This window comes from Strongylocentrotus purpuratus, unplaced genomic scaffold (genome assembly GCF_000002235.5).
Source record: "Strongylocentrotus purpuratus isolate Spur 01 unplaced genomic scaffold, Spur_5.0 spur5_scaffold_7, whole genome shotgun sequence".
In the NCBI taxonomy this organism is placed as follows: domain Eukaryota; kingdom Metazoa; phylum Echinodermata; class Echinoidea; order Camarodonta; family Strongylocentrotidae; genus Strongylocentrotus; species Strongylocentrotus purpuratus.
This window is the reverse complement of record NW_022145613.1, coordinates 35,987,105-36,013,314: the sequence shown is the minus strand read 5'-3', so window position 1 is coordinate 36,013,314 and position 26,210 is coordinate 35,987,105. Positions and strand designations below refer to the sequence as shown.

Here is a 26,210-nt window from a genome sequence, read left to right as displayed (position 1 = left end):
AATATGTTTTGAATAATACATGATGATAAAAATTTTTGTTGGTACTGATTTTGAGGACTAAAGGGCTGGAACACCAACTCCAAGTCTATTAGTGTCAGTGTCACTTGTGTTGCGATGATATCTTTGTGCATTTCGAGAGAAGTATTTAAAGTAGTAAGCATGCATCTTCTTGTTAGTGTAACTAGGCTATTGTGGACAGTTTTTTTTTTCTCCAATATGACTCTAGATTCATTTTTCATGATATCCTACAAGAGATTATATGAGTATGTTTGTTATGTTTGTTTTGCAGCTCAATCTTAGTTTTGAGGACGTCAGTTGTGTTGAGATGCCTTACCTCTGCCTGGAGATCAGAAAGAGTGACGGATCTTCAGTTGATTTCTCATTGCGGGGCGTTCCTAATGGTCTCAGTCTGAGGGATTGTTTTAAACTCGACTGCAGAGGTGAGAACGACTTCTTCTTCACCATAGATATTCCTGATCACATAATAGCATTGGACAATTGTATATCAACTATACTAGTTTTACTATTCACTTTGTGGTTCACCAACCATGCAACTTCCGTCCTACCAGGGGGGTGTTTCATAAAGCTGATCGTAAAGTTACGCATGACTTTACGAACGACTTGAATATGAAGTGCCAGATAGGATGCCCAAAGTTTTTCCCAAAGTTTTAACAAAGTGTGACTATACTTCCATTCACCTCAATTAAATTATGGCAAAAAATGTACTTTGCATTAAAAATGTTTGTTATAATAAGTAGGCCTGAGTCATGTCGGGATTTTCATAAACCGGGTCCCGATGGCCTTGCACCTATCAGCTCACAGGATTTGTCACTTGCCTCTATAAAAAGCGCATATCATCAGTATGTCCCTTAAAAGTGACCTTTTTTTATCAATCAAATAAATTAACACATGCATACCTCGGCTCAGATCGGTATATTCTTCCATTTGACATTATTTTCATCGATGATTGGCGATGTTTAGTGCCATTATCGTACCTCTAAAAGTAAAAAAGCTGGGGCAGAAATAGAAAGACAACATTCGAGCCGCCATTTTGATTTATTCAGGTTGAATAAATCTGGTCAAAAAATATGAATGTTAGAATAATAAAACAGCTTTCTAAAAAATTCTTCTGTAAAATATACCGATCATATAATATTTTAAAGACAAAATAAATATTTATCTCTTATTTTAAACATCGCATGCTTTTTTTTAAAACTGAAAATTACTTGGTAATTACAAGAAGTTTCGATACGGATAGCTGTTGCAAGGCAAGTTCAGACTAGTCTCGGAAAAATGCGCAGTGCTCCTCGTAATTGGCTGTCACTATGAATATGACAGACAAAGAAAGCGGACAAAACATACAGTTCCTCAGGTAGACAAAGGAACATCCCTTCACTGCCATTATGTAAAAAGGTGAATATGCATGTGACACCTGTTCTACACATTTTTACATAATAGCAGTGAAGGGATGTTCTTTTGTCTACCTGAGGAACTGTATATTTTGTCCGCTTGCTTTGTCAGTCATGTTCATAGTGTGTAATGCATGCCAGAACGAACCCAAACAAAAATTACCACAATCAGATACATTCAGATTGTTCTGGCACGCATTCCAGCTAACGAGGAGCACTGCGCATTTTTCCGAGACTAGTCTGAACTTGCCTTGCTACAGCTATCCGTATCAAAACTTCTTGTGATTACCAAGTAATTTTCAGCTTTTAAAAGAAGCATGCGGTGTTCAAAATCAAAGAAAAAACATCTATTTTGTCTTTTAAAAATTATTTGATCGGTATGTTGTAAAGAAGTACTTTTTTTAGAAAGTCGTTTTATTGTTCAAACATTAATGTTTCATTCAACCTGATTTATTAATCTGCCGAGAGACCCGGCCTGTACAGTAGCTAGCTAGCAGCTAGCTGGCAACAACAACCCCATGGAGCAAACTGCTTTGCAACCCATATTTATATTTATATCAGCAGTTCGGATTGATTCAGGATGAGCTAGAATATGATTGGTAACAATTAAATACTTAAGGTTTAAGGTGGATTGATTTTAGTGGTGTGCAAAACTGCAATTTCATACATAGGCCTATTTCATTATTTTTTTCGGAGCGTCGGTTCTCAAAAAACCGAAACCAGGACCCGACGGCAACGGTCAGGTCCCGGTGTGATCGACCGTACCGACTCAAGCCTAATAATAAGAATGTTAATCTACATCTGCACATTTCAACTTTAGTTGATGCAGTTAAAAATGATTGAGCATCCTCATTCGTAAAGTCATGCCTAACTTTACGAACAGCTTTTTTGAAACACCCCCCAGGGTGGATAATGCATGTTCAATCATGTTAACACCCCCCAGGTGGATAATGCATGTTCAATCATGTTAACACCCCCCAGGGTGGATAATGCATGTTCAATCATGTTAACACCCCCCAGGGTGGATAATGCATGTTCAATCATGTTAACACCCCCCAGGGTGGATAATGCATGTTCAATCATGTTAACATCCCCCAGGGTGGATAATGCATGTTCAATCATGTTAACACCCCCCATGGTGGATAATGCATGTTCAATCATGTTAACACCCCCCAGGGTGGATAATGCATGTTCAATCATGTTAACACCCCCCAGGGTGGATAATGCATGTTCAATCATGTTAAAGGGATCCGGTAACTTTGTCTCAGATTCTGAAAACATATTGTGGATTTAGCTCATGATGCAATGATAATTATAAACCTTTAGGTCAGTCAGGAACCCCGTGACTTTTACAAGCCGATCGCCTGTCTGATTATCAAGATATTTATGATTGGAATTACACATTTTGAAAACCGTTCGCCTGACGGTTTTCGTAACACTACAGTCTATTGGGAAAAACGAGTATGGTAAAACCGGTCACTCAAAGACTTTTACTTTTTTGAGGCACTTCTTGATCATTTTGAAGCGCGATTTTTTTAGGGCTTCAATATTACATCATATCACAGACACTGATAACACGTAGGGCCGTGTATCTCAGATTTAACATTGTTAAACGATCCCTTTAACACCCCCCAGGGTGGATAATGCATGTTCAATCATGTTAACACCCCCCCCCCCCCAGGGTGGATAATGCATGTTCAATCATGTTAATGCAGTTAATTAAATCGTGTGTAATATCATCAGGGCACTTCCAATTTTGGTATACGTTTCTAAAATTTACATCGATTTGAATTTGAAATTCTTGTTATCGGCATCATCAGATTGATTTGAGCCGTAATGATTTCTATTTACATGTTTAAACTAGGTGTCTACATTGATGAGTTCAATGTTACACTCACTCCTGGAGATGATGTCGTTTACGAGAACAGCGCAAATGAACTGACCGCTGTGAATCTGGGCCTCTCATCAAGTATCGACAATGAGGGCGCAACGGGTACCAACCTCTGGGACGTCTCTGCCTTCTTTAGCGACGCACAGGATGGATCAGGAGAGGTCATCGCCAGGACACCGGTCACACCACTTCCTGGCAGTCAGGTAAAGCCGCCATGGCCACATGGCTCAAGAATGGAGATGTTTAACTGGTTGAATAAAATATAATTTTATGGTCCTGCTGTTTTTAACATTTTATCTAGGAATGTATACTTTACATAGTTACTTTACCCAGGGCTACATTCTCCTTTAGTCCCCTCATTCTATTTTCTTCTCTTTTTCTTCCTTTTTGTCTTCTTCCCTTTATCCTTATGTTCTTTGTAATTTGTATTAAATGTATTATTTTTTTATTCATACTTTTTATGCATTTTATATTTTTATATGATTGTATTTATATTATAAATTTTGTATAAGTTGTGTAATTTTATGTATGATCACCTGGAAGGAAAGTTTCTTCTTTTGCTTTGGAAGAAGACAATAAATTATATATCTATCTATATATAGCTATCTATACAGATATGTTGTTAAACTGATGTGTTGTGCATAAACCAAAATAGCCAGAGATTATTTTATGCCAAATGTGTTTTTATTTTTATCCATGACCAATAAACATTGCATCGTGATACAACACATAATTTCCCTATGCTCCAGCCCATATTATCATGGGGCAAGCATTCAAGATGTTGTAGGCAGTTTAGATGACTTGAAATTGTGAAAAATCAAAGAAAGAAATCGTCTGTGTAGAGCTAGAATGCGTTAACTCTATGTTGAAGTATATGAGTTAATGCACTTCTGGCTCATGCTACATGTCAATCAGGGTTCTTTTAAAGATACTATGTCCCTTTTGCAGCCAAAATCAAATTCTGTAGAACTTTGCAGGAATTATGAATATGTAATGTATGTTCTACTGTATCTGTGAAATTTAAACGTTAGCAGTGTCCTCATATTCAAATTATGCAAGGAAACCCGTTTACTTGCTAGACTTCACTGTCAGACACCATTGAGTGACTGACTGGCTTTTTTCTTCTTTGGAATAACATTCATCAAATGAGCTGTAAAGGGTACATGAGCATTTGTCTACATCAATAACCCACTTCTTGTAATGGCCAAAATTAAACTGATTGAATGGTAGCACTTAAGTCGATATGACAAATAATAGTCGTTATTTCACACTTAAAGACATCCTCAAGCCCCCCTTTTTTTAGGGAAGTTCTAAATTAGTATTATCTTTCAAATGCTGTTGGAATTTAACCTTTTCATTTGTTTGGCCTGCAAATGGGACATAGTACCTTTAATATTGTTTCACTTGTGTTCCCATTTCTATGTATGAACTATATTTCAAACCGAGTCATTTGAATAGTCAATCCATACCCTTCATGGGAGAAAAGAAGAGATAAGTCATTTTGCTTGTGTTATGAATCATCCTTCTTGCTTCAGGGTGATCAAGACTTCCCTGCCGGTGGCCAAATCAGCTTTGGTCCTCTGGACTTGAGCCTGACCCTACCTGGAACGTGTGAGAATGTGATGTATCTGTGCTTTGAGCTACAAGCCAGGGATGACGCAGTCTCTTCCTCCAGTCCAATCCTACTCGGCAGTACTGTCTCGTGTGTACCAGTCGACTGCAGAGGTAGGGTTTGTATATATTTTATTGCTTGTATCTCACTATGAATATGACGGACAAAGAAAGAGGACAAAATATACAGTTCCTCATTCTACCCTCGACAATAGCTGTGGTAGACAAAGGAACATCTCTTCACTGCTATAATGTAAAATGTGTAGAACAGTGTAGAAATGTGAATATGCATGTGACACCTGTTCTACACATTTTTACATAATAGCAGTGAAGGGATGTTCCTTTGTCTACCACAGCAATTGTTGAGGGTAGAATGAGGAACTGTATATTTTGTCATCTTTCTTTGTCCGTCATGTTCATAGTGTCTACTACAGTGTACTGTTGTATAAGAGACGATTAGTGACAAGCTTAGGATTAGCAAATAAAACAAGAACAGAATTAAAGTCAAACTTGTCTAGTAGTGTTTACCTCTCTATAAAGGTCACTTATCTATAGAGGCCATTTATTTCATCTTCCTTGAGGGAAAAACAATGTGTGCTATGTAAAACCTATCTAGAAAGGTCACTTGTCTACAGTGATCATTTTCTCTGTTTCCGTTGGATGGCCTTCATAGACCAGTTTGACTGTAGATTTAAGTTTCGAAACAGAAACAGTAGTATCAAATGTTGAATGTGTCTTTACAACTTTTCTCCATGCAGGTGTTGTTATTGCCAGTACCACTCTTCAGGTCAACTCTGAAGACTATACAGAGACCGAAGGTCTCATTGATTTTATTGCCGAGGCCACTGTGATGCCTCACCCTGACTCAGCCGACATTGCTGGTACTAATCTATGGAGCCTTGATTTCTACCTATCGGACTCGCCGACCGGGAACACATCCTTTGCCCGTGCCCCGCTTATATCTGCCACCGAGCCTCTTTCTGTTGGTAGTAATGTAAGATTCATTAATGTGGTGCCGATGTTTAATGCATCGGAAGTGCTTTGCTACGAAGCCTTGTATCTGTGTGTGGAGCTGAAGAAGAACAGCGGTGCAAACCCAGACTTTGGACTCAAAGGTCTACCGGATGACAGCACTCTGGTGGATTGTTATGATGTTACATCTTCGTGTATAGGTGAGTTCATAGTCGCACCCACAATCTAGCTGTGGTACAACAAAATATTTGTCTGCATTGTTGAGGAGGTTTCCAAATACTTTATTTTGGGAATGTCTTGTTTAATCTGTCTTAGGCTCATGATGAATAGATAGTCTGAGAGGACAAAACTACACCTCATGAATTTGAATATTTCAAGCAAGGTCTAACATTACCCACTTTTTAGAATATCGGCTTCTGTCGTAGAGAGCATTACTTGTTACCAGGGTACCTGTGTGCATAATTACTGGTGTTCTCTTCACTTGATGTACAAGTTGGTAGATAGGCGGTTTTCTTTTTAAAGCCCCACTGTCCTACTTGTAGCTACTTGCTCCATCTATATAGAAATCTTCCCCAATCGGTGCCTGTTGGTCCCCCATGATCCTCTTTTTCTTATGTTAGTTGAGCTGAGTTGAAGAGATAGCCACCTGTCAGTGACCTGGCTGGGTGGTCTAATCCCTTCTGGCTCAGTAGTATTGACGGTCTTTAAAACTTGTCATTTTTATTGATTCCTTGCCATACCATTTGATGGTTGTTGATCAATGTGTACCGTTTACTCTCTTAAACCCTCTCACAGGTGTTGTCGTAGCATCAACCGATCTTCAAGTCATAAACAACCCTGTTCTGCTCAGTGGTGAACCCGACATGGAGCTTGGACCTCTCAACCTCCTATCGACCTTTGCCACCCAGACAAGAAACATAGCCAACGGTAACGACCTCTTCGAAATTCTCATCTTAGCCAGGGATGGAACTGGACAGGACATCGAGTTGGGCAGGAGACCGATCGCAGGACCGACAAGCAATGTGGAGAGTTCAGGCATGATAAACTTCCCCTTCACATCTTTGGTTGCGGATCTCACAGGGATTCGTTGCGACCAGATGACATCGGTATGCGGTGTCCTTCAGAAAGGCTCCAATCCAGACCCTGGTTATACCCTTCAAGGACAAGGTGGAGACCTTACACTTCTAGAGGACTGTGTGCAACTCCAGTGCAGAGGTATGTATCATACAGTTTAAATGTGAAATATGATTGTTAATTCTCCCTAAAAAAAAATTCTCTATTTTTCCTCTTTCGAGGGACTTTATTTGTTCATATCATAAAATAACAGCTATTTACAACAGTGTTTAAATACAGAATTCAGGCAGTTGTAACATATCATACATAGTACAGAACATGAAACTAATGTGACATAATCACTAACTAAAATAATGAAAACATTTTTGTAACTTCGTTTGTATCGAATTTCTTTTTGATTCTCCCTAAATAGGCAGTGAGAAGAGAAGGGTTTTTTAAGTTGTTTTATTGGATTTCCCTGAAAGTTTAATGAAAAAAGGATTTTCTTTTTTAAATCGGGCTGTGCTCATTTTGATAAATCAGTCTTTTTCAAATTCTAAAATCTATCAGAGTAAGCAGTAAAAAGAGAGCTTGTTCTAAAACTTTTTTTCTTCATATTTCATGATTGTTATTTGTGATACATTATTTCACATGCTAGCCATTTAAGTTTCATGTTAGCCTGTTCTTCTGAAAGTTGTTTTCTTATTCAGGTAGTTTTTTTTCTTCACATTCCATTTTTACATTACTATTCACAGCATTAAAACTCCAGTTAATTCTGGACTTCTGGGTAGCACATACTTCAGGTCAAGTCTTTAGTTGATACTACCTGTATTTATCTGACTTTACAAAAGGACTCTGTTACACTAGAACTACAGTGAAACCTGCTTAAGTGACCACCTGTATAGAAAGACCACCTGTCTACAAAGACCACATTTTTTGTTTCCCTTGAAAATAGTTTCTCATTGAAACATGTACTTAAAGGACCCTGTACATAAGGACCACCTGCCTTTAAAGACCACTTTTCTTGTCTCCCTTGGGTGGTCTTTATAGACAGGTTTCACTGTACATGTATGCTATTAAACTATCATGAAGAAATAAATAAAAAATTGTACCCATCAGCTTTACTTTGCCCACTAAGCCCCCCTTTCTGTCATATTTTTGTTATTCTTTAGGTGTTCAAGTGGATAGCTTGTTTGTGAACTTTGTGAGTGGTGTACCACTGCTGGAGGATACTGCTTCACATGAAGTCAACTTCACGGTAAGTTCTCAGTCCCAGTTATTTATTACTATGTTGTATTTGTGACATGGGTGAAATCATTGACGTTCTTAAAGATGCCAAGTTAGAAATACAACAAATCAAATGGTACCTAAAGCATTGTCATTGTAAATAAGTTGTTGATTCTAATCGTATTTACCTATGTAATTGTGGAGCACTTTTCAACTCCATGGAAAATGTACTAAATCAAATACTTGAAAAAGATGGATGTTTTTATACATTTTGTGTGTTTGACGGTATCTATTGATGGCCTGTAACACTTATTCATTCAGTCTATGTTATTACTTTACATTCCAAGTGGAATATGAATACTTAACCGTACTGAGGTGGTAACATGAATGGCTGTTAACTCTCTCTGCAGTTGTCCGTTGAGGCTTCCTCCATGGGTGCTAGTGCCCTCGGTGACGACTTGTGGTCATTGACCACCTTCCTCAGCCGCTACGAGAACGGCAGCGATCCGATCTCCAGGAAGACCGCATCCATCGCTGACGATGCCAACATGGACCTAACGGCCGGCGAGAGCATCGACATTGCGGCATCAGTAAACCTCAATGCAACCGACTTGGTGTGCGACACCGAGTTCCTCTACCTCTGTGTGATCCTATCCAAAGGAGACTCAGTGAATCCAGATTACACTCTAGAGGGCGTAGGTGCATATGGTGACCTCCAGGTCTGTCAACCATTCGCATGCAGAGGTAGGTCAATGGCTGTCTCAAGGTTACTCTTATCTGCTGCTCGGTCACCTGTAATAAATGCAATGAAAATATATTACTTATTGTTGAATGAAGATGATAACGACGATAATCAGACCTGCCAACCAGTACGATTTAGTCGTATTTTGTACGATTTTTAGAAGCAAATACGACAGTACGATTTTCCTCACTTTAAAAAAAAAAAAATTAATATATTTTTTTTGTGTGTGCCATTTTCATGGGCAAAATGCCTACCCTGTCCTGTAAAGTATCCTACAAGCATCTCACATTGGCAATTTGGGGATGTTCATTGGTTTATCGAACACAACAGTCCTGATGAAATCATGCATATTCAACCAATGATCGATCAAAAAATTCTTCTGCGTAACAATCCGTGTTTATTTTTAAGAATACAACTTTTGGGCTGAAAGAATACAGTTTTTGAACTCCAGAGGTTGGCAGGTCTGGATAATGACAATGATGATGATGATGTCATCATAATGATAATGAGAAGAAGAGGATGAGTAAGAGGAAAAAAAAGAAGAAGAGACACATGTTAAGCTTATCATCTCTGCACTTTGCTTTCTATACCGTAAATCTCCGTGTATAAGGCACACTTTTTTTACCGTCGGGAAAAATCAAAAGTCGGGGTGCGCCGTATACACAGGTACAGAATATTTTGAGTCCTCAAAATGCAACTTTTTATTGGTTTTCAAAAATCTCTATGTCTCAGCATGAATTTCATAATGAAAACAAAGAATAGAATCTACTTTATGAAGTAAAATTACGTTCCTAATTTGAAGGGAAGAGATTTTAATTTTTTTTTTCAGTCTCGATAAATTATGCCCTTCACAAAGCACTTTGCCGGCTGAAGCTCTCCCGTGTCTTCAGCTCACTCACCTGTATCATGCAGCTCACTTACACGGGGGCAGATTTGGTATCCTACCACGATGTGCGGTGTAATATGGAATTGCGATTTTAACCTACGCAGTTGCGTTGCGCGGCAGCTAGCTTCGTAAGAAACGATCTTTCACGTCCCTTCTTTTACTTTTTGGCAATATGGTACGGATTTAGATCTAAATCTACCGGCAGATTTTATTAGAAAAATAAGTTATGCAGTTTATTTTCGTCTTCATATCAACAATACAACATAAAATTGTCGGTAAGTTGTGTGGAGTTATTCTAGAAATGTCCTGTACCATTGTATAGTCATTGCAGTCCCATATGTTCAAACGAAAGTGCCGTTTTGACTGCTGGATTTTGTTGTTGTTGTGCAAAGGTCTAACTTAGTTCACAAGCACTTAAACTGTGCCTCGTAATAAAATGAAAGTATTTCCGAACTCTGAAATAAGACGGAATCTGATCTGGTTTTAACAAAAAGCAACAAAAAAACAAATAAAAGCAAAAAGAATTTCCTGATTTTTTTTCTTCCTGATTTTTTTTTTTTTCAATTTTTTTTTTTTTTTTTTTTTTTTTTTAAGTCTCAAAAATAGGGGTGCGCCTTATACACAGAGATTTATGGTACATGTATGTATGTTTGATGTATGACATAACTATGTTTGTTTTTGTTTTCTGTCATCTCAAAATTCTGTTATTGAATTTGTCTTTTTGTATGAATGCATCTGTCTATTGATGTATCGATATACTGTGTAAATAATAATAATAATAATAATAACCTAGACTTATAAAGCGCATTTCATCTTCGAAGAAAATAGCAATGCGCTTTACAATATTAATACAACAAAATTACACATAACAACTAATTCATGAACTAAAGATATATATCAAAATAAGGAAAAGATTAATAATAATCAAACATTATATACATCCATAACACAGAAATGAAGGCAAATTATATAAGAGTACAGTAATGTAATAAAATTTTGATGAATACAATAATACAGTTTAAATGACATTAGAAAGCGTTTTTAAACAGGTAGGTTTTAAAATTGTTAAATGAATGATAAATATTAATCTTATGAACCTTACATGTAGCTACACTGTAAGTACAATTATCATAACTGATGCAGGAGGTATTCACACTAAAGTAATTTCCGGGGGAAGATTACATAACTCCCATATTCATGAAAAGATCCTAAACGTACAAGAATTGCACCTAGAATTGAATTAGGAATAGTATGGGGGTATTTCATCATCATCAAGAATGTTGAACTTAGTTTCTAACTGGTTTGTTTCATTGATGTTCATGTAGGTGTAAACCTCAACGGTGCTGATCTGTCCATTGGCCCCGGCCAAGTCCTGCGGAATTTTGACCCCATGTCAGAGGTCACCGTTGATGTGTATGTGAATGTCGACGCGGACTCCGCTACAGTATCTGGCCAGGATCTGTGGCACTTTGAGTTCTACACCAGTACTGACTCAGATGGAAATGTGTCTCCTTCGGTGAGAAAACAAAATTCTATGTCTATAATATACATGGGCATGATGGATTACTATGAAGAGTAGTTATGCATATGTTAAATTAAGATGGCAAAGTTAATGTATATTCACAGTGTATTCACCTCACTTCATTTAAAGATATCCGATTCTCAGTCCTCTCAATATGCATTTCCTTTATATATATGTCTTCTGTGGATACTGTACTAATACATCCACTCAGAGAATTTTTTTTCAAATTGACTTACACGCCATTCATGTGAAAGTTAAAGTATATGTTGAGCTGTCCAACATTGAGGTTTTATGATATTTATTTGATGAACATTCACAATTTTGTTTTTGTGTTGCCATTGTTACCATGAATGAACGTTTTTCATTCTTTTCTCACGTAGCCAAGGGCCATGCCATCGAATCTGACTTCAGAACAGGGCAGTGTATCTCTAATCGCTGGAGAAACGTCAGCCATTGAAGGTGTGAACGTGGTGCTTGATCTTAGCTCCACCTCCTGTGATACTAATAGGTTTCTCTGTGTTGAGATCTGGAGAGGGCAGAGGGCTTTCCCATTTTACACCATCAACTCCCCTGCCTCACAGTCTCAGCTTAGAGGATGTTCTTCCATCCCATGTTACGGTAAGTTATTCCTTTCATATTTTTTTTCAAATGCTAGCAGTTATTCATGTCTTGCTGAGTATCATTTATACGTCCATCATGAAGAAGTAAACTGAAATGACTAAACTTATTTATTCTAGATTTTTGTATTTAGCACTTCTTGTCATCAGGTATACATGCCTTGAATTCAGCTTTTAAGGCCCGTTCACACAGAGGGGACGCATGGGGAACGTACGGCCAGCGCATTGGAAATTTGCAATTTTGGCCAGTGCGTTGTCGTGCGCCCAACTTTTGTCTTAAGGCCCGGTCACACAGAGGGGACGCATGGGGGACGCACGGCCAGCGCATTGGAAATTTGCAATTTGGGCCAGTGCGTTGTCGTTCGCTAGGCATGCGTCGTCACTCGTTACTCGTTCATCAAGCGCGCTGGACCCACGCTATGCATACGTCGTCATTCGCTGTGTGCGTCAGGAATTTTTGAGCATGCTCAAAAACGTGCGCCAAGCTCGACGTATGATTGTACACGCCAAAGGCACGCCAGACATGCGTTGAGCGCGCTAGACCAGCACCAGACATACGCGGAGTATACGCCCTGTATACGCACAGCGCGCTAGCTACACGATGTGCATTTTGTGTCAGCTCGCTAGCTTTTCCAAAATCATGACAAAAGTTAGGCACACGGCCTTTTCCGATTTCCAATGCGCGGGCCGTGCGTCGTCTATGTGTGACCACTCGTCCAGCGCGCTAGCAACACGCTGTGCATTCGTGGAAGTTGTTATCATGTGCGCTCTGTGTACGGTCTGTATGCGCACTGTATGCGCCCTGTATGCGCTCAGCGCGCTAGCAACACGCCATGCATTTGGTGTCAGCTCGCTGTAGCTTCGACAAAAGTTGGGCGCACGACAATTAACGCACTGGCCAAAATTGCAAATTTCCAATGCGCTGGCCGTGCGTTCCCCATGCGTCCCCTCTGTGTGACCGGGCCTTTATTGTCAGCGCCACCATCATCATTGTTGCTGGTTCACAATGATATTTGAAGCTTTATCCTGTGGTTTAATAATTTACATTTTTGGTCAACTCCCGCAATGAATTTTAAAAAATTCATGGCTAATACAATCAATCAATGAGCGATTATCTTAGCACATATACATGTAGATTGAATATTTGAATTATCTATTTAGTTCTGTTGAAATGTGTATTGCATATCTTTTTTGGTACTTGTGTCATTATATTTTGAGCATTATTTTTTGAATTTTATATATATATATATATATATATATATATATATATTTATTTATTTATTTTTTATTATTCTTTTTTTATTTATTTATTTATTTATTTATTTATTTATTTATTTATTTTTAATTTTTTTTTTTTTTTTTTTTTTTTTTTTTTGGGGGGGGGGGGGCGGTATTTATTGTGCGATTGTGAAGAATATCCACTTCAGGTATCAATAAATAATTGTTGACAATTGCTCATACCAGCAGTCCCTGCAAGGAGGGTCCCAAAAAGGCCAATCAAATTGATTCGCTACAGCTCAGACGATGTTATGTATCACTAAAAATCTCTTAAACACTTAACATGAGAAATTTGTGGAGCACACGATGTAAGCATGAGGAAAAGTAAACTTATATCTGAGAAAGACACCTTTGCATGACAAAAAGTGCAAGTAGATCTGAAAGAAAGCATTACCCTACCAGAAGAACAAACAAACAAAATATTTAAAAATAAAGAGGAAGCATGCAAGGTATTAATGCAATTGTTCTCATGCTGACCAATATTCACGGTTAGCACATCACTGCAATGACCCCGAATATCCACAGATCTTCAAAACATGAAGAGGTCCCACTTTGTACATTTTGAAATAATCACTCATACAGAGATGGAGGTGCTATATAAATAGCCTTTATTTCCCCTTTTCAAAGCATACTTCCACCTGTGTATCATGGAGTGCACTGCTTGTGCATAAATGAATAATGTTACATAACTATCATGAGCACGTATCCAGTATTTTGTCTCCCATATATTTCAAAATTTGTTCTGCAATGCTTTATCTGCTCATGCTCAGACTGCACCCAACAAGCATTGCTTTCAAGTAGGTTCGTTTTTTTTTCATTTCCTGTTTAACCAAATCATTTTGCATTACAATGACCAAAAACAATGTCAAAGATATTTCAATGCTCACTTCTGTTATATCATTACGTTTATTATTGTTTGTCATTGTTTATATTTGTGAAAAGAAATGAAAAAATAAATTCGGTCTGTATAGAGCTACATGTACTACTACTACTACTACTTCTCCTACTACTTCTACTACCGTGAACTGGCTTATATCCATGTACTTGTCTCACTTGTATCCATGTGGTTTGCAGGAGTGAGGCTGGTTAGTGTGGCACCTGTTGTGATTACCCCACCTATTTGGATTGAAGACCTTGCAAACCAGACCATTACATTAGAGATCATCCTCATGCCTGATCCAATCTTCGCTAGTATCATTGGGGAAAACCTCTTCCAAGTAGATGTCTTTGCTTCAGCTTCAAATACCGGAAACCTAGCTCAGATCTCCTTGGTAAGTATGTTGTCTGTTTGGAGCCAGAAGGGCTTTAACCCATACATCCTCAGGATTAACACAGAGCTAACCCCCTTTTGGCTCTGAACAGATGATACCAAATATGGTGTTAATTTTCTCTTCCAAATGTCCACTCTTTCTCAATATGCTGAAATGCTGACATTTCAATTAAGGATTTCGAGTAGCCAGAATTTTTTTGTGATATACTATGTAATTGAAAAACTTATAAATAACACATGCTTGCCGTAGGTACCAAATTAAGGGACATTTATTTGCTTAGAATATCAGCTTTAAAACTGTAAGTTCTATGTGTTTTATGTGTGTACTGATCCCATTCACTCTTGTTCAGATCAGGGCACTATTTCACAAAACTTGTCATCAGTGACAAATGACAGTTTTTGTCATAAGCTACTGAAATCCTTGCTTCTGATTGGTTATCAGCAGATTTGTCACAGATTTTTGTTATTTGTTATTGAAAAAAGGCTTTGTGAAACGTGTCCCAGATTAAATGGAAGTTTGTAGAACAAAAAAGCAATAGAAAAGTGCAAACTGTATTCTTGAATGCATATTCTCACACTGGGTTCAATGAATACATGTTGGTCATAATATTTGAATTTCCTATTTATTTCTCAAGGTTACTGTGCCTGTTTCTAATGCCTACGCATCCAATTTGGAGGTGAACAGATTCCAGAACAATACTCTAATGAATGTGCAGGCTGTATTGGATTTCACTGGTTATTCCTGCAGTGATTTGGGGTATATCTTCGTAGATGTCCGCAAGGGCCTTAACGCCGTTCCGAATTACAAGCTAGAAGATGATTCCAATCTTGGATTTGCCCTTCAACCTTGTGCAGGTAATAATGATGATGGTGATGATGATGATGATCGTGTGGTGGTGGTGGTGGTGATGGTGATGATGATGATGATGATGATGATGATGATGATGGTGGTGGTGGTGGTGGTGGTGGTGGTGGTGGTGGTGGTGGTGGTGGTGGTGATGATGATGATGATGATGATGATGATGATGATGATGATGATGATGATGATGATGATGATGATGGTGATGATGGTGGTGATGGTGATGATGATGATGATGATGATGGCGGTGATGATGATGATGATGATGATGGCGGTGATGATGATGATGATGATCCGTGTGGTGATGATGATGATGATGATGGTGGTGATGATGATGATGATGATGATGATGATCGTGGTGGTGGTTGTGGTGATGATGATGATGATGATGATGATCGTGTGGTGGTGGTTGTGATGATGATGATGATGATGATGATGATGATGATGATGATGGCGATGATGATGATAGATGGGTCATGCATTCATTTTAATAGTCTTATGGATAGGACTTTGCTGCTTATACCACGTACATACATTCATACTTTCCTCTTAGCACTCAAGTATAGATAAATACCCATTCTACTCAATATTCAACATGAGTGTAACGACCCTGTTTGTCTTCCTCATGTCTCTTTCTAGGTGTGATAGTCAATTCCTATGTCCCAACCCTCAATCTGGGATCAAACGAAATCCTGGAAGGGGATTCTGCCCATACCTTCACATTCTCAGCTGATGCAGTCACTGGGAATGGAATCCCGACAGATGGAAACCAAGCATGGCAGATAGAGGTCAGTATCTCTCCCTCTTTAAAGTGACTCGGTAACATTGTCTCAGATTCTGAAACAAAATCCTTGATCTAGCTCATGCTGCAATCATCATTATAAACCTTTAGGTCAGTCAGGAACCCCATGACTTTTACAAGCCAATCGCCTGTCTGATTATCAAGATATTTATGATTGGAAATAGAAATCAATTTTTCTGTTTCCTAACGTTGTTTTATAACATTACAGTCTATTGGGGAAAATGAGTACCTGTATGGTAAAACCGGTCACTCAAAGATTTTTACATTTTTGAGGCACTTAGGGCTTCAATATTACACCATATCACAGATGCTGATAATACGTATGACCATGAATCTCAGATTTAACATTGTTAAACGATGCCTTTAACATCTTACAGAAATGTTCTATTATTTGATCATATGATTTTGATTTTGATTATACATTCGAAGCATGAGGAATGTTTGATAATGAAAGATAATATTAATGACCACCTTGAGAGGATAACCCATGAAAGGCGACAATTAGCTTATTTTCACCGGGGTCCTTAAAGACAAATGTGATAAAGGTCACATAATGACATAAGAGAGCACAGAAAACTGGATATCCAGTCTAAATATTGGGGGAAACATAGGCAAAGGGGGACAGCATACCACATATATGGATCTTTTCATTGGGCCAGCCGATATTAATAGATGTAACAGCATATTACAATTAGTACAAAAAGTAGACGGAACGTCCGACTACCAATGTCAGGAATAGACAGGGCACTAAGCAAGCAAGCAATGATCTAGCGGCTTATTGTGCCCTATTGGTTGATTTTTTCGTTGTTGCTAATCCACATAAACATCCCTTTTACCATGATCAACTTTGTGTTTATGTTACCATAGTGACTGATCCATATACTGTTTTCATCCTAGGTGTTTGTGAGCCTTGACAATGAGGGAACGAATCCCCTGCGGAGCGTAGTTTTAGAGGATCTGACCGCCCCATCAGCACCAAACAGTCAAATTGAGTTTTCCAATCTGGAGGCTACCCTCAATCTCTCCGGTCTGATGTGCAATGAATTCCGTCACTTCTGCGCTCGCCTGAGTGCCGCCCCTGGAGCCGATTTCAGTCTGAGCGGAACTCCAACCGATTCTGTTCTTCTTGGCTGCATCCCTCAGGAATTAAGATGTCGAGGTAAGATTCATGCTCATCTAGTTTCCTTTTCATCTCTTCATTTTATGCATTTAAATGTCTTTTTTTTTTCACTGGATGAAAATAATAAACCTGATATTATTTTAGGCAGGTTTTACATGTACTGTACATGTCTGACTGTTAGATTATATAATGTTACTTTGGTATATTACTGATTCATCCAAAATTTCATGTTTGGAAAACATTGCAAACAAAGTATCAATTCTTTGACTTGTATGAATAATTTTATTTTAATGAAAAAACATTTCTTATTAACATTTTTATGATTTGATATAATTTCAATATAATTGATATAAATAACAAAATAAAAAATCATTGTATCTCCTGGTCAGAAATTCTGTAAAATGTATGTGTGCATAATAATGTGAAATGGGTATTCTTTAAGCGTAAACCATTTTCTCCATGAATATCTTTCTTTTGATGTGATGTTCTCACAGGAACGAATCCCAACTTGAGGGTGCAAGACTTTACCGATACAACCCTGACGGTCGAATGGTTTCCATCCATCGGAGATTTTGATTCATACCTTCTCACCATCAATCCTCTGGATGGGCAGAATCCAGAGTACTCGCAGATCAAATCAGTGGGAACTTACATGTATACCTTCACTGGTTTGACGCCTGGAGATGAGTATACAGTTACTATACAGCTCACCAAGGGTGGTATGCAGAAAGGACCTAGTTTCGTCCACCTCAATGCTCCAACAACTCTATGTAAATATACTCTTCTTGGTCTTTCTTTTTATAATCCTTAAATTTGACTTAATACTCCTCATTCTCTTCCTTTCTATGTACTTTATTCCCCTCCCGACTATTTCCCCCTTCATCATTTAGTATTCACTTACCACTAATTATCCTCCTCCTCCTCCTCCTTCTCCTCCTCCTCCTCCTCCTCCTTCTCCTCCTCCTCCTCCTCCTCCTTCTCCTCCTCCTCCTCCTCCTCCTCTCCTCCTCCTCCTCCTCCTCCTCCTCCTCCTCCACCTCCTTCTCCTCCTCCTCCTCCTCCTCCTCCTCCTCCTCCTCCTCCTCCACCTCCTTCTCCTCTTCCTCCTCCTCCTCCTCCTCCTCCTCCTCCTCCTCCTCCTTCTCCTCCTCCTCCTCCTCCTCCTCCTCCTTCTCCTCCTCCTCCTCCTCCTCCTCCTTCTCTTCCTCCACCTCCTCCTCCTCCTCCTCCTCCCCTTTCTTCTCATCCTCCTCCTCCTCCTCCTCCTCCTCCTCCTCCTCCTCCTCCTCCCCTTCCTCCTCCTCCTCTTCCTCCTCCTCCTCCTCCTCCTCCTCCTCCTCCTCCTCCTCCTCTTCCTCCTCCTCCTCCTCCTCCTCCTCCTCCTTTCCTCCTCCTCCTCCTCCACCTCCTTCTCCTCCTCCTCCCCCTTCTTCTCGTCCTCCTCTTCCTACTCCTCCTCCTCCTTCTCCTCCTCCTTTTCCTCCTCCTTTTCCTCCTCCTTCTCCTCCTTTTCCTCCTCCTTCTCCTCCTCCTCTTCCTCTTCCTTCTTCTCCTCCTCCCCCTTCTTCTCATCCTCCTCTTTCTCCTTCCCCTTCTCCTCCCCTCCGCTTCCTCCTACTCTTAAATATATTTCTTCAGATGTTTTATAAATACCTATGTTCTGACATTATTCTTATATTTGCGAACTAATTTGTATGGATGTAACATGCCATCACACTTTTAGCAATGTGTTAAATCATTTTTCCCCACAGATTAGTGGAACCTAATCATTCTAATGGCAAAGATTCTTACATTGCTCTTACCTTGTTTACAGTGCCCTCATGTCCTGCCCTTGTGATTCCTGCTTCTGAGGTCACATCCATGGAGATCGTCGCCACATGGCCCAGACCGGAAGGCTACACCAACGTCGAATCTTACTCTATCAGTATCACCCCAAGAACCGGTGTGACCTATGATTCCCAGATACCCAACCCATTTACCTCGACAAATGACATGCACAGAGCAGTCTTCTCCTCGCTAACACCAGCCCAGACCTACGTGATAGAAGTCACAGCCAACGCCATAAACGCAGGTCCAGAAAGTCCTGCAGGGTGTAATAGTATACCTGTTGTGGCAAGTAAGTAAATGCACTAACTGTTGCTTGATATCCCTGTCTTTTTTTTATAGTATTTTACATACTGGAACTTACTAATGATAGGCACATAATAGGTGTCAAAATCCAAGTTGTGTGATCTTATCAGGAAAAACCAATGGACCACTAGGAATCATTCTTTGAAAACGCATCTGCATGAAGTGTGAGAGGGTATTAATATTGTGCTTTATTAACATGTGGGTTTGGGCATGTTTGAGTTGTTCAGTGACCCCCCCCCCCCCCCCCCCTGCCCCTACCCCCTTCAAATGCCTTTATCTAAATAGATCATATATAAAGGAAACATGCTGCAATATTATCTCATGATCAGGTTGTGAAAATCCATATTTCCCCCTAACTTGTTCTCTTTTTGTGTGGTTTTATCATAAATATGCTGATCATAGAGAGTTCCCTTAGTATATTTTTCACAAAAATATGAATGAATGTAAAAAATTATGTTTATTATGTAAGATGTACACTGTATATATTTTAGTAGCTTGGAGCACAATACATTGCATCAACTTTGAATGTTCTTATCTTCCTATCAAAGAACCTGCTGCGGTTGTTCTCCAAGTGGCGAACTTCAACACCACATCAGTAAGCCTGGCATGGAGCGTTCCACTATCGGTCACTCCTGATGGCTACGTGCTGACCATTGACATCCTTTCAGCTGTAGCTGACGCTGACCCTGCTCCTGTCGATATCCCAGGAGCCGACACGGCTTACGTAGTGCCGTCCCTGCTCCCGGGTGTGGAGTACTCGTTCACTGTGCAAGCTTACCAGAATGTTCAGTCCACTCGTGCCTTCGGAGAGACGGATACTGTCATGCAACGAACAAGTAATGATGTGGTTTTGAAACTGACGAAAATACAATTCGCTTTTACGACATAGAAATTATTGCATAATTTGTGTTTCAGATGCATTATATCTCATGATGAATGTTTTAAATCATAAAAAGTAAAGAACTTCCTTAATTCACAAGTGTTTATTACTGTTGCCTAGACCTCATTATTATCAATCTAGCTCTACAACATGCATGTTATCACTTTACTATATATTACATGTAAATAAAATAAATTAAATCCTGGTACTCACTTACCCCTCCCAAGCTGAGAGAGACGAGTGTAAATAAAGTGCCATGACTGTTGGGATTACTACCAGACTAGAACCTTATGATGAAAAGTGCATGTATAACAATGATTTGATTAGTAATATTGATATTGAGAACAGGCATTCGTTTGGCGTCATCTATCTATAATTTCTATTCCAAAGCGCTAGCAGAAAAATAGAGGTTCATTTTTGTATTTATTAGTTTGGGATTCAACCAACAACAGCTTTCATTCATAATAATAATAATAGTGGGTTCTTGTATAGCGCTCATGTCTGTCAGACTTGACACTCCTGGCGCTCCCAATACATGGGTTTATCATTAATTTATCATTGATTTCAATACTTGACACTCAATTTTCAGCTCCGGTTCCACCTGAAAACATTGCGATCGAAGTCACAGAAACAACGGCTACCATCACCTACGAAGCTCCCCTTGGCTTCCATAGTAACTTCACTCACACTCTCCTTGATGATGGTGGGAATGAGGTTAGAGGGCCAGATGGTAGCAATGAATTCAGTGTGGAGTACATGGACCTGACAGCTGGAACCATGTACACGTACAGAGTGTTATCCAACGCAGGGTCGGCAACGAGCGAGGCAGTGCTTCAGACTTTCACTTCACGTAAGTCACAACCAAAGTCATTCAGGGGGGTGTTTCACAAAAATCCTAGGTTGAACTTATCTCTAAGTTGGACTTAGAAATTATGGAAAGCCACTAGCATCTTTGAAAATATTTTGTAAAAGTTATTTCAAAAGGCATAAAATGTTGATTTAAATCATTCATATTTACTATTATCAAAGAGATTTCATGTTCTTGATATGAAATTTATGAAAAATCTAAAAATACTAATTTTTGCTTATGGAAATATTTAATTTTAAGGCTACAAATTGCTCTCCATAATGTTTAAGTCCGACTTAGAGTTAAGTTCGACTTAGGATCTTTGTGAAACACCCCCCAGGAGTCAGAAAATTGTCCCATTTCTTGATAGAAACTGTGGTAGAAATTTTATTTGTCATAGGAGGAAACTCAAAAGGAGGAATTAAAGCCATTGCTTGCTATTTTACATATTTTATTTTTTGCATTCATGTTAGAGGTTTCTTTAATTCGATATCTCTGAGGAAGGATAGAGATTAGTTATGTCAAAATCATAACAACTCTGGCATGGAATCAATAGAATTATGCTAGGGTGTTGAAATTGCACCCACCTGGAAGAGAAGGAAGCCACTGTCTCCTAATGTAGAATATCTCCACATGGTTTTAGTGATCCTGGAGATCAGGAAAAAAGTAGAAAAGTGAATGAATTTTATTCCAATCAAGGCGAAGACTGCAAATTTGAAAAAGAATCTCATTCAAATCAGGGGAAAAACATGGATTTTCATTGGCCTGAGAAGTGATTAGTCAAATAGGTACATTTCCTCATATCCAAACAGCATATCTACTGGATGATTGGGTGTGGTTTCTTTATTGCTTGTGAAATGCATCCTTTAATAATCCTGGATTTTTGAAACTCTATCAGGGAATATCAGGGGATCGTTTCATGAATTGCTTGGAACGCTATTCTTTACAATGTGAATCCTACATTCATTTTTAAGGGTTGATTCTAGTGCACTATTTGATCATGCATTATAAAATATTTCTTAACCATAGGCCCCAACCCTCCCGGGATCCCAGAACCAACGTTTGTCGACGAGACGACCATCACCATCCAATGGGCCCATAACAGCGGCGAACGTGACGAGTACGAGGTATCTTACTCTCCAAACGGCACCAGCTTTACACCACAGACACCACAGTATGTGATTGAGAATAGATTTGTCCTCACCGGCTTAGATCCCTACACCACCATACAATTTGATGTACGCACAGTCGTCAACTCCGTGACTAGCACCCCTACCACGTGGAGACAAAGAACGTTTGCAGCAAGTACGTTGACCCACTTTACCTCACAGGGATGCCAGTTTTCAGGCAAAAGCCTGAATTCAGGCCCTGACGATTTATTTTTAGGCCATAGTTTTGGTTTTTTGTGTACAAAATAGCTCACTCTAGGTGATTTTCAGGCCCTCTGATCAATTCTAAATGGCATCCACTTTACCTCAATATGTTACTGGAAATGTAGGCCTTTAAAATATTTCAATTTCTTTCATGTTCACTTCTACTTGTGTATCTTCAGCCTGAATAGGAATGTACCGTAAATATCTGTGTATAAGATGCACCTGTGTATAAGACTTACCCCTACCTTTAAGACAAAAAAAAACTCCCTTCAAATTAGGGACGTAGGTTAACTTCAAGTAGTAGATCCTATTCTTTTTTGTTGAGACACAGAGATTATCGAAAACCACTAAAAAGTAGCATTTGAGGACTCAAATATTCTGTATAAGACGCATCCCAACTTTTGAATTTTTCCGGCGGAAAAAAGTGTGTCTTATACACAGAGATTTACAAGCCTAGAAGTCATTTATATTACCATAGAAGTAAGAAGTGTTAATGGTTCTAAAGACTAAAAAAGGGCTGACAAGATTATTTCTAAAGGAAGCACAAGTTTATTGACACCGATCTGTATCACATTTACAAGTGCCACTAGTACAATGACACCCTTCTGACCAATACAACTGAGTAATGAGACTCATTCATGGTTCATTCATTATTCATTTATTGCATAAGTGTCACAATGTATTCCTAAATGCCCCATTGAATATCTTTAATTCAATGAAATTCAGCTCTTCACTCACTTTTGACAACAAATTTATTTTCAAAATATTTTGTGAATTGTTCATAATGACTATTTCTTGCTTATACTTGCATATTATTCTGTATATGATCAAGTGATGTGGAATGTTGATGTCTTCTTTTGTAGGGCCCAATATGATTGAGAATCTAATGATTGTGACTACCTCAGCCAGCTCAGTGAATGTGGTCTTCAACGTTCCAACCAAACCTAATGGTCTTATCACTGGATATCTCATTTCTTACAACGGCATGAGAAACGTGAGTTTAAAGCTGTTCACAACAACCAACGTCATTTCTCAACATATGACCCTTTTTTTTTCTTCTCACTTTTTAAAGATACTATGTCCCATTTGTAGCCAACGTCAAATTCTGTAGAACTTTGCAGGAGTTATGAATATGTCATGTATGTCCTATCTGTGAAATTTAAACTTTAGCAGTGTCCTAGAATTCAAATTACGCAAGGAAACCTGTTTACTTTCTAGACTTCACTGTCAGACACTATTGAGTGACTGACTGACTTCATTTTTTCTTTGGTAATAACATACATAAAATGAGCTGTAAAGGTACATGAGCATTTGACTTCATCAATAACCCACTTCTTGTAATGGCCAAAATTAAACTGGTTGAATCTTTAAACAGCACAAAATGTACACCATTCAGTACAAGGGTCTGAAAATTGGACTATTTACTAAAAGGATTGCAATCCCTAAAGGTGAATCAACAACTAACAGTCGTTATTTTACCTCAAAAAGACATTTTCAAGCCCATTCGTTTTGAGGGGAGAACTAAATTAGTTTGATCTTTCACATACCGGTGAAATTAAACCTTTTCATTTTTGGGGCCTGCAAATGGGACATAGTACCTTTAATAGAGGATAATCATTGAAAGTATAAACCAGTCGATCTGTTTATTTCATATGAGATTAATATTTGTACACACTGATATTCCTGCCATTCCTTTGACCATTCATATACACCATTCCATTTAGGCTCTTTTTTGTAATTTATGATTTATTAATCAGAGCGGTCAGTAATAAAACCATTACAAAGTATGGGAAAATTTGTGTCAGGCATTTTGTAAACTATTTCTTGATCAGTAGAGCCTCCACATGCAAATGTTCGTTATCTTGCAAGACAGATTGGTATAAGCTGCTGGGATGATTGGAGCTTGATGTTTCTAGCCTTTATTGAATCAGTTACCAGGGTGCATGTGATTGACTGGATAATGACAGGTTTACCACTATCTGGGGAATTCGAGATATACTGGGAAATGAATTCCTGTTTGCCCTGTCAGGAAAATTGAGAGAAAAAAAACTCAAATAAGGAAAAATTTGAGAATTTCATCTATCTTAAAAAGAAAGTACCGTAGTCATTATTTTAAAAGATGTTTTTGAGGATGTTTGAAACTGGAAATAGGCTGAAACTTCATCAGGGAAATTTTTTTTTAGGGATATTTGTTTCCATGAAATACTTGGGATTTTGTATGACCTTTGACCTTGAATTCTTTCAACAGACTGCTACAAGCAGTGGGAACCAGTTCTTCAGTGATATCCATCCCAATGATGTCAGGGTTGAAGTTCCTATCGCCAGTCTCGACCCAGGATATGTTTACCAATTCAGTGTAAGTACTTTGAACTAGTCCTCACAAAGTAGGCTTCCTTGTACTTGTTAAAACCTGTCAATGATCATTCATGCTTGTTCATAATTTTAGTAATGCTAGAACGGGCATGTACCATCTTTCTATGTGTATCTGAAAATAAAAATGAAAATATAAATGTGAGTAGCGTGTGTAAGTTTGATCCCTTCTAGTATTTTACTATTTTACCTTTCTGCATCTATAATGTAACACCTTGTGTGGTACTTTATCAGAAAAGTGCAGTGTCGAAGTATTTATTGATATTGTTATTATAATATAAACAGGATTTTCTGTCAGTGAAAGTGATACTTATTGATTCATATAGGAAGAGCTTCTTTGATGAAGTAGCTTCCACAGACAGTATGGTATAGAGGGCCGTGACATTGTGTTGCCAATTTGTGCTATACACTCATGGTAGCAATATTCTCCTCTGGAAACTAAATTTGAATGATTCAGAAAAGTGCACTGTAGAAGTACTTATTGATATCATTATTATGAAATAAACAGGATTTTCTGTCAGTGAAAGTGATACTCATTGATACATAAGAAGAGTCTCTTTGATGAAGTAGCTTCCATAGACAGTTTGGTATAGAGGGCAGTGACATTGTGTTGCCAATTTGCAGTGTACACCCATGGTAGCGATCTTCTCCTCTGAAAACTAAATTTGAATGATTCGTGCTAGCTATTTGTTTAGGAGCTATTATTTTTTTCTTCTGATGATTGTATTTGTATATGAGAGTACATTCTTATGACCTTTGACCTGTTTGTTGTTATTGTTTAGGTGCAAGCTGTGAATGGGGAAGGAACTAGCGATGCAGTCATTGGAGAAGTTACTCTAGTAGCTGGAGGTAAACGGTTTCCCTTTGTCTTTACATCAATACAGCCATTTCATTCTGAAACATACCTTCACTTATGTAGACCACAAATGATCACTATTTTACTTTTGGTCTGATTTAATCCAAATAAAGTTGTTGGGATTCATTATACTGTCTAAGACTACAGTTCTCAAACTTTTGTATAAGCTCGTGTACTTTGATCTGGTAATAATTCATGCTTACAGCTATTACATGAAGATTTTCTGAAATAATGATGTCAGTTTTATCTCAGGATTGTAAATGCACTTCCATGAGATGAATGTGATGACGAGTTGTTTCATCCAATGTTTGACTTTAGATCCTGTACCTTCAGGCAATGGTATCAACGCTCAGGGTGCGACAGCGTCATCCTCAGCAACTACCATCACCATCGTGATCAATGATAACCTCTTCTCCGATGTGAATGGCGCTGTCATTGCTCTGCAGGTCTTTGTAGCAGAAGAACATGGTGTGTATTTCTCTCTTTGAGTTTCCG

General features: G+C 38.6%; 1 protein-coding gene across 1 annotated transcript in view; it reads left to right on the top strand.

Annotated features, from left to right (window-relative positions):
- Positions 1 to 26,210, top strand: part of LOC590964 — an 85,786-nt gene that overhangs the window by 46,975 nt on the left and 12,601 nt on the right. The window contains exons 37-58 of the mRNA XM_030973839.1: positions 290 to 440; positions 3,274 to 3,503; positions 4,836 to 5,025; positions 5,670 to 6,083; positions 6,679 to 7,098; positions 8,109 to 8,194; positions 8,574 to 8,907; positions 11,117 to 11,307; positions 11,694 to 11,931; positions 14,283 to 14,479; positions 15,114 to 15,333; positions 15,977 to 16,125; positions 17,037 to 17,298; positions 17,754 to 18,029; positions 19,073 to 19,375; positions 19,938 to 20,225; positions 20,859 to 21,119; positions 22,146 to 22,421; positions 23,353 to 23,483; positions 24,738 to 24,845; positions 25,642 to 25,708; positions 26,034 to 26,183. Of these exons, the coding sequence (XP_030829699.1) occupies positions 290 to 440; positions 3,274 to 3,503; positions 4,836 to 5,025; positions 5,670 to 6,083; positions 6,679 to 7,098; positions 8,109 to 8,194; positions 8,574 to 8,907; positions 11,117 to 11,307; positions 11,694 to 11,931; positions 14,283 to 14,479; positions 15,114 to 15,333; positions 15,977 to 16,125; positions 17,037 to 17,298; positions 17,754 to 18,029; positions 19,073 to 19,375; positions 19,938 to 20,225; positions 20,859 to 21,119; positions 22,146 to 22,421; positions 23,353 to 23,483; positions 24,738 to 24,845; positions 25,642 to 25,708; positions 26,034 to 26,183 (4,942 nt within the window). The remainder of the gene's footprint in view (positions 1 to 289; positions 441 to 3,273; positions 3,504 to 4,835; positions 5,026 to 5,669; positions 6,084 to 6,678; positions 7,099 to 8,108; positions 8,195 to 8,573; positions 8,908 to 11,116; positions 11,308 to 11,693; positions 11,932 to 14,282; positions 14,480 to 15,113; positions 15,334 to 15,976; positions 16,126 to 17,036; positions 17,299 to 17,753; positions 18,030 to 19,072; positions 19,376 to 19,937; positions 20,226 to 20,858; positions 21,120 to 22,145; positions 22,422 to 23,352; positions 23,484 to 24,737; positions 24,846 to 25,641; positions 25,709 to 26,033; positions 26,184 to 26,210) is intronic.